Raw genomic sequence first — 15,702 nt, 5'->3', positions numbered from 1 at the left:
TCCGAATCGAGAAAGACTATCATAATATAATATGGTTCTTTCCCTTTCTTTAATTGATATTGGTTGTATAGAAATTATTTCGTGTTTGCTTGGGTTAGCGAACCGATCTTAAGCTAACGTTTCATCGTTCTATCCATTCGATTGTATAAGTTAAGTGTGTCCTAGATGACAGATTTTTGTTCTCTCAATCGTGCTCTCCTTTCCATTGGGTCGTTGTCAAAGAACACATCGGTTGCATCGCCTCTTTCAAGCATGTGGAACCACATAATTGAAGAAAAAAAAGAAATATCTATACATATTTCCTATAGAACCCTTCAGTCCCTCTCCCTCTAGTCAATAACTACTATTACTATGCAAAAGGCCCGGCAAATGCCTAGGAGGCACAGCCAAGGGGGTAACGATCCTTTATATTGTTAAAGGGTAGCAACTAGGATTTGCACATCATTACCATGTCTCCCAAGGAATTAAGGAAGTGAAGTTGGGGATGAGGAAGGAATGAGGAACAAAATGGAGAAGGATGGGAGAACAAGATAGTTGCATAATGATTCAAAATGCACCTGGTTCAGATTGCTTGAATCCTTCCATTGGAGGTAGAAGGAAGCTTTTCCATCTAATGAACAATGTAAGTAATGGAGCATATATTGACACATCTGTTTATAGTAGAAATATTGTGAAGGACGGTTAGTCTATAACTAATGAGGGTGAATCCATATACAAGGAGTTGGGTAGAGGTATTAATAGCTGCTATATTTAGAAGCCTACGAACTTCAAATTAGGAGTTGCTAACAAACACTTGAAAGTATGTAGAGTGTTTGTGCGTTACGAATCGACAAAGACTATCATAATTGTGTCAATCTGCATCAAATTCCTTCTCTTTGGTTCATCCCCTTCGTCCGTCCGGTCTCACCCATTAAAGGTTGAACAACTCCAGCTCCGAGAAAGGCCCTTGTCAGCTATTATGGTATATAAGACCTAGTAGACCAGTTGTTATTTCCATGCGGATTTATGGCCACACCATTGAGATCCTCTATTTTTTATATTATAATATGTAATTTTATTAGTATATTATAAAATATTATATTAATATATTATAATATCATAACTATAATTATATAGATTCGCATATAATTATCCATTTTTTACAATACAACTCATCGATAATAATTAATTCATAAGAATTAGTATATCCATTATATTAAGTATTAGTATTTGTATTTATGATAACATATTGGAATGAATGTAAATATAAATCTAATTATAATAATTTGATAAATAATATAAAAATTACAAAAATAACCAGAATCCTAATTGAATATTATGAGTATGTTATTTTCATAGAAGTATAATTTTAAATTATATAATAATAATAACAACATTAATAAATAGAAATAAAAATAGTAATAATAGTAATAGTAATAATAGTATTAGTAATAGTAATAATAGTAATAGTAAATGCAGGAATGTCTCTTGGTCTTCGACTAGGAGGGAGATTCAAAGGATTGGAAAAAGAAGGGTGAATCCATTAGGCATAGGGAGTCATTGTGAACCTCGAGCATCATCACCATTTCAATGGTGTCCCGCTAGTGGCTCCCCGAGTCATCAAATCTCTTCATAAACTCAGCTACCAGGCTGGGGGCACACATAAGGAAGAAAAATCACACCTATTGGGAAGGGTTAATAGGATCAACTATAATGCCCCGCACTCACTAGAGGGTTGGGTTGGATTTGATCAATCCCCCATTTAAAAGTCGTTAATAAATTATACGATAGGCTAAGACGGGTTGAATGCAACCAAGGCCATGAATCCTTCACTCCGAGATCTACCTATAGGTGATACTGCTTGGGTAGGAACTTCTAGATGTAAAAGCTCGAAATGAATAAATAACTAAATCGGCGGAAAGGGGAAAGGGGAATGGAGTAATTATAGGTCAGCTAGAAAGCTCGAATTATCCCTAAAGAGGTTCAAACTCCAAAGGTGCTCGCATTAACAAATCTTTCTTCCCAAGGGGAGTTCCCTACTCTATTTTCCAAGATAAGGGACTCCTTCTTTAGTTCTGCCTCAAATGTTAGAGCTGGCATTGGTAGCCGCCAAGAGGGGTAGCCTCCAGAAAGGGAAGAACATTATCCATCTAAGGTTGAAAGTAAAGGATTGAAAAGCTAGGTTCAACTCCTTCCATATCTCTTTGGCGGGTGAACTTCGTCGCAGGACGGGGAATTCAATCTTTAGTGAGGAGGGTAGCCCAATCACATCCATTCGGAAAGGCATGGAACTACAGCTCGAGAAAGAGAAGAGATTCAAACATCAAATCTCTCGTATCCTTGTTGAACAACTTCTTCTGAATCTCATAACCTCCACTGGATGATCTAGCTGCATAGGTTTGATTCTTTGTATTCCATGCCTCCCAAATCTATGATTAAGGTTATGACGTATAAGTGCCAAGCTCAGGCAGGTCTAAACCGGGAGCAGCAATGGCAAAGCGTCGAATCTCCTAATGATTCTTATATATAACTTGTTAAGGCTCAAGGAAGGCATTTCTTTCTTCCTATTTACTCCTCAAACCAGGAGGGGGAACATCCATCTCTCTTCAAGTATGGGGTTTCATGAATTCACTTCTGATCCAACAACAGGATTCTTGTTCGTGGGGAAGGGAGAGCTTCCCGAACAATGCCTCTAAATCCCGCATTCGACTAAGAACTTCGGAAGTCAGTAACAGCCCAAATCGAACTTCTGAGCTATAGATGGCAGCAAAGAGGATCCTTTCCCAAACAGTCTCGAGAACCACCCAATAGTTGATCTCAAACAAAAGGAACTTCATTCAGCATCTATCTCACACATCAACAATGGATTCCTCTTTCCAGGTCTATCATTCAAGAAGGATATTCTCGACCGGTTGACTGAACGACGATTGATCAAGGGGAAGAAGTTGTTGATCTATCCTCTTCTGAGTCATCCATCCCAACTGCTAACAAAGGAGTAGGGGAACCCATAAAGAGATGAGTTTGCCCCAAAATGAAGCAGCAAGGGAACCCATAAAGAGATGAATTTGCCCCAAAATGAAGAAGCTTACGAAAGGGACATGCTCTTGCCAGAATTAGGTCATGAATGGAATTTGAGATGCCTACCTTTCCTCCTCAACCTCCGAATCCTTTTCATTTACGTCGATCTCCAGGTCGACCAACTATGAAAAGGCATTCCCATCCTATCCTAGACGCGATAGGAGAGATAGCCAACCCTTAAATCGACTAGGCAGCGCCTATGGACCCTACTTACTTCAAGCATCTATTCCTAAGTCACTCCATGTCCCACCTACTTCAGGTAAGGAATGAACCACCAATCCACCCTTGACATATATGATGTATGGAATTCGTTTGCCCCCTGGTGAAATGATGCCGCCAGAAGCAGCATCCCATTCTCCCTTTGGCGATCCCCACAATATAATGTAGGTTTTCGGGCGAGGGGGGATTCCTTTTTCCATCAGGGAAGTGGAGGAGGTTAGGTACTATGTTTTGAACGACCACATTCTTAGCGATGACACTCGATTGAAAGCCATTAGCTCTAATGTAGAGCTAGGGGCTTCTAAAAGGTTCCGTACTCTCTCCTTCCAATACTATTCTATAGACTGAACTTTCAAAACTACCTTAATTAAAGAAATGATTCCTCCCCCTCCCTAAAAATGAGCTAGTTAAAGAAAACTAAACTGGAAAGGAGACGAAGTCACTTAGTTCTATTATACGAGACGAGTTGTTTAGTCAACCTCTCCTTTCTAGCGAAGCGGCCGTTTTGTTTGGAGGGCACTAGGAAAGAAACTAGCCAAACTAGGAACTTTAGGCGGGGACAAGATTCGAACTTGTAATTATCAAACAATGAGCCTGATGAGTTCACCAATTACTCCTACCTTGCGACTTCTCTTTGTTTCACTATTCCCACCACTCATTCAATCACTTGCCTTTCCTTTTCCTTCATTATTTCCTTGATTCCACATTGATTCCTCTTCCCTTTATTACCTTCTTCATAAAAAAAAGCCCCCACAAAAGAGAAACTAGTGTCATTTAGTATGAGATCGGTTTACAACTTGTGGCGCTTAAACATCTCACATATCAAAGTTCTATTCAAAAACCTCGTACGAGAACTTGTACAGAGAAAGATTTCCAACGTTTACGACAACAAGTGACTAAACTTACGTGAACTCCTCTCATTGCTTTAAGAGTGAATCTATAGCTCAGCTCAGATGGAGCACAACAATTCTTCCATACCAACTTAGCTGCCTAGTGCTGCTATTAGCATGACACCTGGTACAACATAGCTTGGCCCAAAATAGAACTATCTCACGATGTTCTAACCCAACTCACATACCACTTAAATCGACGAACAACCAAACCCTTGGGACCTTCTTCAACCCCAGGATGTGATGAGTCGACATCGAGGTGCCAAACAACTCCGTCGATAAGAGCTCGTGGGAGTCATCAGCCTATTATCCACAACGGACCTTTGATATGTTGAGCGGGAGCCCTTCCACACAGGACTCTTGGATCATTATGGCCAACTTTCGTCTCTATTTGATCAATCGAGCTCACAGTCATGCAAGCTTATACCATCACGTTCACAAGTAGAATCTTAGCTTGAGCTTACCTTTGCACACCTCCATTACTCTTAAGGAGGCATCCGCCCCAAATAAACTATCCACCTCACAGTGAAATAATGATCTTTTAGGATTGGAAAATCTATGTCACCACCTCCCACCTATCCCACACATTCGATCAAGGTTGTCACTGCGAAGCTATAATCAAGGTGCACGGATCTGACCATCTAGACATTGGTGTTATGCATCTTCACAGAGAATTCAATTTGATTGGGTCCATGTCGGAGACAATAGGGCAGGGCAGTTGTTACACCATTCGTCCAAATCGCTACTTATGCAACAAGGAATTTCGCTACCTTAGGACAGGTAGAGTTGCTATCACCATTTATCGGGGCTTCCATTCAAAGCACCGAGGTTTTCATTCAAAGCTTATAAGAATTCTCATGACTCCTGGGAGTCATCAGCCTATTATCCACAACATACATTTGATCTGTTGAGCGGGAGCCCTTCCAAACAAGACTCCTGGATCATTATGGCCAACTCTCATCTCTATTTGACCAATCGGGCTCACAGTCATGCAAGCTTATACCATCATGCTCACAAGTAGAATCTTAGCTTGAGCCTACCTTTGCACACCTCCATTACTCTTAAGGAGGCATCCGCCCCAGACAAACTATCCACCTCACAATGAAACAATGATCTTTTAGGATTGGGAAATCTGTCACCACCTCCCACCTATCCCACACATTCGATCAAGGTTGTCACTGCGAAGCTATAATCAAGGTGCACGGAACTTACCATCTAGCCATTGATGTTATGCATCTTCACAGAGAATTCAATTTGACCAGGTCCATGTCAGAGACAATAAGGCAATTGTTACACCATTCGTGCAGATCGCTGTTTATGCAACAAGGAAGTTCGCTACCTTAGGACAGGTAGAGTTGCTGTCACCGTTTATCGGGGCTTCCATGCAATGCACTGAGGTTTCCATTCAAAGCTTATTAAGACTTCTCATGTCTGATGAGATCATTGTCTCCCTCTATACATCAAGAAGATGAAAAAGAAGAATATGGCCTCCAAGTGTTCGATGCAAGGCCTGAAACAGAAAAAACATAATACCAAGACAAGTTAAACAGGGCTTCCCACCTGGTTTTTTGGCCACCGTAATCTTTCACTTTTAAAGTTCTTTATCTGTTTCTGAGAGAGAAAAACCATAAGATCAAGACAAGTTACACGGAGGTTTCATGGATAGTCATCTCAAATTTCAAGTGGGCTCCAAAAAAAAGAGTGTCTCCATGATTTAGTTGATTTTTGCGATTTTGGGGTGGGAGGTTTTTTGGGAATTTGGTAAGGTTCTTGTTGTGGTTTTAGAGAGGAAGTTTTGTGGAAGCAGGCAAGGGTTTTGATGTGCTGGGGAGGGATATTGGAGAGGAGAAAAAAAGGAACTTTTAAAACATTCAAACAACTCGTAAGGGTACGGGGGAAAATCTCAAGTTTTTTGAACAATGGGCTTTTCTAATTTTAGATCCAACATAGCCCTAATATTTCATGGATTTCAAGCCCTTTTTTTGTGGATTTCAGGCTTTAACACGTGTTACTATTTTGATAGAGGAAAATCCTCAAAGAAGAAAACTTAATTGTCTTTAGATCATGTTTACAAACATGTTAATCATCTTAAGAACATAACCATTTATGAATATGTGAGAACATGAAATTGAATAATGCTTCAACATTCAACACAATTGATGACAAAAAACCATTTAGAGGAAAATAAGGTATGCAATGGAGAAGCTAACAAGCAGCTAAGAATCTGCCTAGTCAACCTTCCCTAAATCATCACAATAAAGAGTGCTCTAATGATTTCAAGGAGATGTCAGATTGTTTCGTTTTGCTAGATGTGAAAGGATTACAAGAGGTCCAAGACCCTTGAATTTCTAAATAAACTCAAACGACTACTTGACCTTGGCACTAGACTTCCAATGAATCATGTTCTAGAACTGCTCAAAGTTTTATGTACACCCTATCTTTGGCCTTTGTACGATATATCTCGTACGGCCATAAATTGATCATCAAGGAAGCTCATAGAAGATACAGACCCAGAGATCGATATCACAATTGTCAACTCCAATGTAATACAAAAACAGCCCATGAGATGGCTCTTTATCATTAGAAAACAAAGGCATGAACGACCGTATAACTTATACACTTATGAAAGAAACTACTGAAGAAGTGGCAAAACTAGTATGGAACTAGAAAGATGTCCAAGACATGAGCTCCAAAACTCTAGGTTCCTTATTGACTTGCAAGGCAACTGAAAGCCTAAGAGCATAATAGAGCAAAGCACTATGAATGGCATATCTCAATGATCATTCTATGCTCAATTCCCATTGTGATACACTTTTAAGGAGAATTAGATCTTCTTCTTAATTTTATTCTTCCCTGATCAACAAGGCAAGCAGATTCATGACTAAGGCTACGTTGAGGCAAGCGGATTCGTGACCAAGGATAAGTTGGTAATTTTTTAAGGGAAAGTATCTCCGTACACCCTAATTTGGTGAACAATATCCCAGTCTCCCTCAAGTGTGAGAAATATCTAGTGGCATCAAACATTCCAAAAACATTCTTCTGACCTCCTAAACCCTTTTAACCACAACCTTCTACCGTCCTAAACAAGCTAGTTAATGCCAAACACACCCACCCTCTTTTTTCCATCTCGTCTCGTCTCATCTCTCTCTCATATACAACCTCTCCCTGCAAACTCTCTCTCACATCCTCTCTCCCCTAAACCTACCTCTCTCTCTCTCTCTCATACACCCTCTCTCCATGCAAACTGTCTCTCTAATGCCCTCTCTCCCCTAAACCTCTCTTACATACACCTCTCCCTGCAAATTGTCTCTCCTCATGCCTCTCTCCCCTAAACCTCTCTCTCTCTCTCTCTCTCTCTCTCTCTCTCTCTCTCTCTCTCTCAAAAACCCCAAGCAGAAATGCATATTTTTCTGATGTGGAAAAAATAGTTGAGCCTTCATCAGAGCCCATACACTTGATTGTTGTGCTCTGATTGGGGTAACAGAGGAGGTTTTATAAGCCAAAGTAATTTGGGTTCCTAATGGGGCTGATAAAGTGGGTTTGGTCGTTATTGAAGACGTGATGAGCAAAACCAGTAAACAGGGAAATAATGGAGCACATTCAAACCAGAGTTGCAAAGGAGCATGGGGTTACTGTATCTTCTGTAAAGTTGATCAAACCTAGAAAAATCAATAAGACCAGTATTGGTAAAATCAAGAGATTTGAGCGTCTTAAGCAATTCACTGATGAACCCCTAAGCTTAGTTGCTGACCCCAAGCCCCCTAAGAAGTTTATGCTTCAATCTTTCACAATTGGTGCCAACTTCAATCTTCCACCTAAGAGACAAGAACAAAGCTTTCTGGAATCATTGAAACCCCACGAGGAGTAACAAAAGAGCCGGAGAGAAATCACAGAGTTCTTGATTGGCCTCGTGGCCAAGCAGGCAAGCATCCCATTAGAGAAGATTTCATAACTAGATAGCCTGGTTTCTTATGGGATTGATTCGATTGGTGTGGTGAAAGCTGCTCAAAAACTTTCTGATTTTCTAGGAGTTCCAATTGGGGCAATTGATATTTTCACTACAAAATGCATTCTAGAACTGGTAAGCTTCTCTAAAAGCCTTATCTCTGAGGCAAACCCACCTAGTTCTCTAGTGAATTTGCCTGAATATGATGACAAACCAGTCTTTTTAGTAGTTTAGGTATCAAATCTCCACCATCTGGGTATTGGGTATTTGCAATGCCTGGTCCTCATATACGTTGTCGCCATCTTAGTCCTACCTGCCTATATCTCTTGCTTTGTTTCCATGGACATTTTGAAGTGGGTGTCAAGTTCTTCATGGGTTTATTATCTAGTTTATGCCATGGCTTCGTCTTTGATCTAGTATCTATACATGCTCTTGACTAGCATATGCATATCACTATTTGGTAATTCTTTCTGAGGCCAAACATTGCTTCGAACTAGGAGATATGGTCCAAGGAGTTTGTTGGATGGTGGGCCATGTATAAGTTGCGAGAAATGACAAGGAAAATAATATCAGTGCATTTGCAGGGGACCATATTTTTGAATTACTAGTTCAAAGTGTCGGGAGCAATGGTTTGGTCTGAAGTAATAATCAAAAAATGGGGGGGAGAGGAGAGAGAAAGAGACATAGAGGGTTTGGGGGGAGAGGGGGAGTGAGAGAGAGACGTTTAGAGGAGAGAGGGGGTGAGAGAGAGAGAGAGACAAAGGTTGGAGGGAGCGAGGGCATATGAGAGAAAGAGAGGGAAATGAGAGGAGATGGATGATGTTAAGGGAAAAAAGAGGAGGGGTGATCGGCATTAGCTAACTTATGACGGTAGAAGGTCGTAAAAAGCAAAAGTAATGAGTTAAAAGTGTTTACGGGGTCAGAATAAATTTTTTAAAAAAAATTAATGCTGTCAGATATTTCTCACACTTGAGGGGATAATGGGATATTGTTCACAAAATTAGGGTGTACAGAGACATTTTTTCCTTGTTTTATTGTTCGGCCCAGCTTGGGATGCATTCTCAGCACCGGTGGGCTATCTATATATTTTTTGCTTTTTTTTATTTCTCATTTCTAGTGATTATTTCTTTTTCGATGATACAATTTTATCAAAAAAACTCATAAAATCCTAGCTCTTCCTTCCTTCATAGGTCTTTCTCCTCTTTCAAAGTATATCAAAAATTAAATAATTAGGCTTCCAAAACAATAATGGATTTCTTCTCTATGCAGGGTCAATGACATAGATACACGTTTAAGTAACTATGAACATCAAGAATTGGTGAAAAATGACATCGAAGAAGAGAGCATGATTCTCAGCATCCATTAATTTAAAATGTACATGGCCAAATCGCTCCCGCATGAGCTTTACAATGATATGGATCAATTCGACTTACTCATTCAGTCATACCCATTAAGGATGGCTTTATTAACATGATCAGATGGTTACACAAGACAGTATATAATATCTTGCACACATTGTTTATTTGCAATGGCAGATAAGCGCAGATATTAATAGAAAAATTTTGTTATTTGCTTATGAGTTTACTTACATTCACAAAAATTGACTAAATATAAAATTGTCAAAAATAACTAAAGAAAAACATATAGGGGAAGAACAAGATCAAATTACGGGGCAATTCACCATCATTAAAGAAACCTGTCATTGAATACTAACTGAAGAGAATGCAGGAAAGAGCCACGGGGCCACCAGAGAGAGGTTCAGCTGCCTTCTAGAATCTAGCATGATCACAGAGAAACCATCCACTTGAAAAGAAGGTAGCAGAGGTATAGAGAGAGTGTGTAAACAAGAGAGCAGAGGCATTTGATCTATTTCAAGTCCATTGCACATCTCAATAAAACGTTATATCTATCAGAAAGTGCAACCTTCAGATTTAGGAATGAACCTTTCATCGATCAAAATAAGAGAAGTGATGCATGATAGAGAAATAGAAAGATATACACCTCCATAAGTAATATTTCATCAATGGAAACGCGAGAAACAAGATGGATGAAAGAGGCATAGAGCATTGTAGGTCAATAAGTGATCCTGCATGCATCGGTGAGAGAACGAGTAAGGCAGGAGAGATGCGAGAGAGTCAGAGACTTACTGGTCTATTCACCACCACACGCAAGTTTCCAGGCTTCTGCAAATTCTTAGAAGAACTCTGAGCAACATATGGCCGGAAAATTGCCTGCTTAGGGTTCCACGAACTCTTTCTGGCACCTTCTCGGCCACCTGATTCATCTTCCCTGCAAACACTGGCCTCCTCCATACTCAAAGCTCAACTTTCAGGACGAGCTCAACCTACCTCTCGACCCACCATTGCTCGTTTCCCCAATTAAACGCTCAACACATAAAAAACACCGCAAAACCAATCCAGAAACACCTCAAAATTCACCTCAAATAATTAATCAACAGAAACGCTATAAATCCCCATCAATTGTCCCCGGCCAAAACATTGTCCAGAATTCCGACCCATCTCCAATTTTCCAACCATTGGATCAATGAACAGGATTAATTAGATGAATTCAACGGCTAGGGTTTCCGAAAAAAAGGATTCCGGCGGATCATCCGGCAAGAAAATGCCGGAAGTAGATGCAGAGGTAACCGGAATTTCGCCAGAATTTTTTGGTTCTGGTTTTCCGGGATGATTCTTCTTGAATGATTTATGCGTACTCCTTTTCACATTGCTGCCCTTTGAAGTCCGCAATTTATAGGTCCGGCTTAACCATGGTTAGTACCCCGGGTTAATCCCACGGTACTTAGGTCAAGATTAAATCGGCGATAATTGATAATTAGTCGGAAGTTCTGGGGATTTGTTAACTTTGAGAACTGAAGCTTTACGAACGAGTGTGTGTTTTACGTTACCATGGGCGGGGTCTTAAGTGCGTCGGCGGACGCACCCATTAAGTGTTGTCTCCTTTAATGTCCATTCAAAAGTGGGTTTTCGCCGATCATCAAATGTGCAATATTTTATGCGCTAAAAAATCAAATTCTAGAGCAAAAATGCATTAGAGTGACTTAAAATGTGTTTTAATTCTATCTCTAAGATGGATTTTCCCAATGAGGTCACATTTGAATTGGACCTCATTTAAACTTTGGACATGGTTTCTAGGTCTATGTAGAAATGATTCCCCTCTTAAAAATCTACTTGTGAGATCCAGTTTTGGACTCAATTATTAAGGACATATAACCTCTAACATGGAGATCATGAATATTAATAAATAAATAAATTTTATAAATTAAAAAATGATAATTAAAAAACATTTGGATTAATAATTTCAACTGTTTTTAGATGGACCGCCCATTTGCATCCATCTTTTAAATGAGTGCTTTATACCTCAAGGGATGCAAATGTAAAAATACATCCCCCAATTCATGAAACAATTTTTCTTAAACTTTTCTCTTTTACATTGTGTAGGAATAAGGTGCATCCTCATCCACTCTTTCTTCCAAAATCTAAAGGTCTATCTGTTCAATCACCACCATAGTGAATACCAATAACAGCATTGTAATCCTTAAAATTGGTTTCTTGTATATTTTTTAAAACATTCATTTCAATTTATTTAGAGTCATCAAATCGATATTATTTTTTTAGCTCCAAATTTATGGATTTGAAGCGGAAATTAATTTGCAGCAATTCGAAATTTTCTTGATATCCTAAAACTCTAAAAAATAGAATAGACCCATGAGTGGGCACACAAAAACATATCTTTACTTTTTCTAATACCTGAAATTTAAGAGGATATTTGATGGAAAAAATTTAGGAATAAGATCTCAATCAGGTATATACAATAAAACATTATCATGATTATGTTTATGTTTGTTTTGATGGTGAGAATTTTGTTATAACTTGTCTCTCAATCATTTGGCAAAGATTGGTGAAAATATGAAGAGTGTTGTAAATTTTGATTACAATTTTAATCATCCTCATACAATATCTTGCACATTATCAAGAATTAGTGTGCTCTTCCTCTCATGTATGTGAGCTTGTGGGGTTTTATTGAAATTGCACCATTTTCTTTATGAGCTTAGAAGAGGAGCAACTCGCTGCTAAATATTGGGTGTCAAGGAATGGGATATAATGATTTTTTACCATATAAGGTTTTTAACCTTTTCATTCCCTAACCTACATATTTAGATTAGAGGTATGAAATTGTCACACCCCAAGAATTTACAATACTATTATTTCTGAGATGTAACAGACAAAACATATATACATCTATTGATAGGACAAATTTACAGTGGCGAGGTCTTACATAGTAAATAAAGAAAGCTAGCACAACAACAGTATCTTCCAAGGTTGATCTTGACTAGCACTCAAAATGAATCCGTAGTTATCCTGAAAAATATTTACCATAGTTTGATGAGTTTGGCTACTCAGTAAGTGATCATCATAATCCTAAAAATAATCATGATTGAAAGATATCAATATTTTCCAAAATGAGATCTATTAACAGAAATGCATCAACAGTTTCACTTTTAATAATTGCATAATTAAATATAATCCGAGTAATTGAAATGTTTATAACACTTTTAACGGCAGTACATAATTCAAAGGATTTCACAAAATACCCTACTGGCGTCCCAAGTAGGTCACCTATATACCCCATCAGCGTCCTGATGGGTCCACTTAATCCCTATCGACGTCCCAGATAGGTCCACCTAATCCCTGCAGGTCCACTTATACCTCACCGGCGTACCGGATGAGTCCACTTAATCCTGATCGGCGTCCCAGATAGGTCCACGTATACCTCACCGGCGAACCGGATGAGTCCACTTGCATACTTAAATTATTTCTAAATCTCTTTAAACATTCGAAAGCAGCAATATCATGTACTCAACATATCGCTGAAACCATTAATATGAATTTCACTTAAACCATTAATAACAGTCACTCTCTATAACATTTCAAAAATAACCAATCAAATATTTTGGGCTCAAATTTAAAAAGGTAGCAGTTTGTAAAGGCATTCTAGCATAATTGCCAATTTAATATGTATAGAAAAACTCTTATAAAAATTCAAGAATACGGAATTATCACAATTTATGGAATATCAATTCACAAATAAACATTTCACAACAATACTATAATCAATTGCAAAAATGTCAATTTTTAAATAATAAGGCAGTCATTTGCACATGAATTTTACAATGTCTAAATATTCAAAACAGTAGAAAGAAATATCACAATTTTACTAAAAGCAGAAATATCACATTTATTTCTAACAATAGACAAGAAAAATAAATAAATTTATTTTTCTAATTTACAGCATTCAAAATTTCTAACATAGATAAAATATCACAATTTTTATTAAAAAGATTATTTTTCAAGATAATGAGGTCACGTGCGCATAAAATTTATCGCGCCTAGAATTCATGCTAATAAGCAGAAATAATTATTTCATTTTATTTTTAAAAAGAATGGATTATTTTTCGAGACAATGAGGTCACTTACACACAAAACTGATAAAATAAAGATCCTAGACGGAAATATCACTATTTATTAAAAATAGACTATTTTTCAGAAAGACGATGTCACTTACCCACAAATGTTTGGGAGGGAGCTTCCGATAAAAAAATTCGGTTTGAGAGAGGAGTTCACTGTGTTTCGACCAGAGAGAGAGAGATCTCAAAATTTTGTTTTAGGGTGGGAGTGCTCACATCCCCTATTTAAATTCTTATAACGTATTATTATATTATTTTATTACGCTCTACCTCATACCTGAGGTGTCGCGTTAAAAGTCTGCTTTTAACGTACGAAAACCACGTCCGCTAAAGGACGTTGCCAGCTGCAAGCAGAAAGCAAAAGCAAGCAAGCAAAACAGGCAAGCAAAAGTTAAACGAAGTAAAAGTTTTTGAAAATAGTGATGGTCCCCAAGGACCATCATACTCAAACAGGCCATCACCTATTTAAAAGCATCTTTTCTCCTTTTTTTTTTTTTTTTTAATTTTAGGATTGTTTCAGAAATCTTCTAAATTTAAATATTACCATTAAAAATAGAAAAATAGTTTGATAGGGCTGCAGCCGTATCAAAATAATTAAAGCCTCTCTTTATAACTCATCAAAAAATGCAATTCAAGCATTAGAAAGCCTTTACATTGATCATATGGATTGAACATTATGGTTGAAAAAAAAAAAAAAAAATGATCACACACTCTAAAAATAGTCTATATTGTAACAAAATTATCTAGACCATCATTTTGCGCTAAAAATAAGTCTCCATAGATCCGCAATATCTGTATTATTTTTTTAGTTTTGAATTTGATTGTCAGCATTGGAAATTGATTTTAGAGCCATTATAGAGATTTATGTTGTCGAAAGTGCTTTCCGAACGAGGAATTGAGGTAAAGCTTTATTTTATTTTCATAAAGCCAATGCCTTATAGAAACCTCATCTTTTTAAAAAAAAAAAAAACTTAAGATACAGGTATTGTTAACCATCAGAGCACAGAGAGAGTTGGGAATGGGGCTGGGGTCATGGTGGTAGCACCCCACATCCTGGGCACCATATTGTAGTTTTTATTCCCACCATTAACATCACCCCACGAATGCCTAAAAAAAAAAACCTAACTCCTAATCTACTTAAAAATACGGGTAGGAGCATGTCTTCCCCTCTGAATTGCCCAAAAAAAAAAAGTGTAAAGAGTGCTTCTTCATCCGTCCATATTCAAAACTTCATAATACATATGCCTCTCTGTGTTTAAAAGTTTTCATAGTCGACTTGCCACCTAACCCTCTCATTTACCCCATATCTATCCCTCACTCCTTTCTTTACACGTCTCTTCTTTTCGATGTCCTTTCTCTCTCTATCCCTCTCTCTCTCTATGCTCTCTCTCTCTCTCCCTCTTTCTCTCTATGTTCTCTCTCTCTCTCTGTGTAGGGCCCTACTCAACCACACAAACACAAATAGCTCCCCTATAATAGCTACTCCAACTTGCTATAAGGGAAGACAAAAGGTTTTCCTTATTTTTATAAAGTCAAATAATAATGTAGATGAAAAGGAATAATAAAATATCAATTATCTTAAAGAAGCAAAATACCAACGCCAATAAAGGGTTGGGAAGAACCTTCAAAATCTTAGTGTCTAAGGTGTTCATTATCCAAATGTGCATCAGGCTACTTGTTTTGTCCCTTCTTCCAACATTTGGATATCATTGTCATTTCTTATCCACTTTTTGATGTGTTGTGCATACACAAAACTCTAGATGCTCCCTCACTTCTCCGCACCTTCTCTTTGCCGGTGTCTGAGATAACTCTCTCTCTCAAAACACAAATAAAAATACAACTTTCATGTTTTCTTCTCTTCTCTCGCTTTCAGGAACAAAAATACAATTTGTATGCCTCTTTCTTTTTCATAAATACAACTCTCATCATGTTAATGTCTCCATTAACTGGTTTTCTATCTCTCCCACACTCTCTCTCCTACATAGATGTTCGAGGTATTTTAAGTTTTCTCTCCTATGTTTATCTTTCTTTTGTCTTAAACTATGAAGAGTACATTGTAGTATGGTATATCAGGTTGGGGATAAGTTTTGATTCAGATAAAA

At 37.9% G+C, this 15,702-nt stretch overlaps 1 protein-coding gene across 8 annotated transcripts in view; it reads right to left on the bottom strand.

Moving 5' to 3' along the window:
- Window positions 1-10,838, bottom strand: part of YAK1 (YAK1-like protein 1) — a 59,055-nt gene extending 48,217 nt beyond the window's left edge. For all 8 annotated transcript variants that reach the window (XM_020668496.2, XM_020668502.2, XM_020668506.2 and 5 more), the window contains exon 1: window positions 10,260-10,838. In XM_020668496.2, coding sequence (XP_020524155.2) covers window positions 10,260-10,424 — 165 coding nt within the window. In that variant the 5' untranslated portion in view covers window positions 10,425-10,838. The remainder of the gene's footprint in view (window positions 1-10,259) is intronic.
- Window positions 10,839-15,702: the final 4,864 nt, after the last annotated feature.

The sequence above is a fragment of the Amborella trichopoda genome, chromosome 3 (assembly GCF_054954075.1).
Source record: "Amborella trichopoda isolate Santa Cruz 75 chromosome 3, AtrichopodaSantaCruz75HAP2 v2.0, whole genome shotgun sequence".
NCBI lineage: Eukaryota > Viridiplantae > Streptophyta > Magnoliopsida > Amborellales > Amborellaceae > Amborella > Amborella trichopoda.
This window is presented reverse-complemented; position numbering and strand designations above follow the sequence as displayed.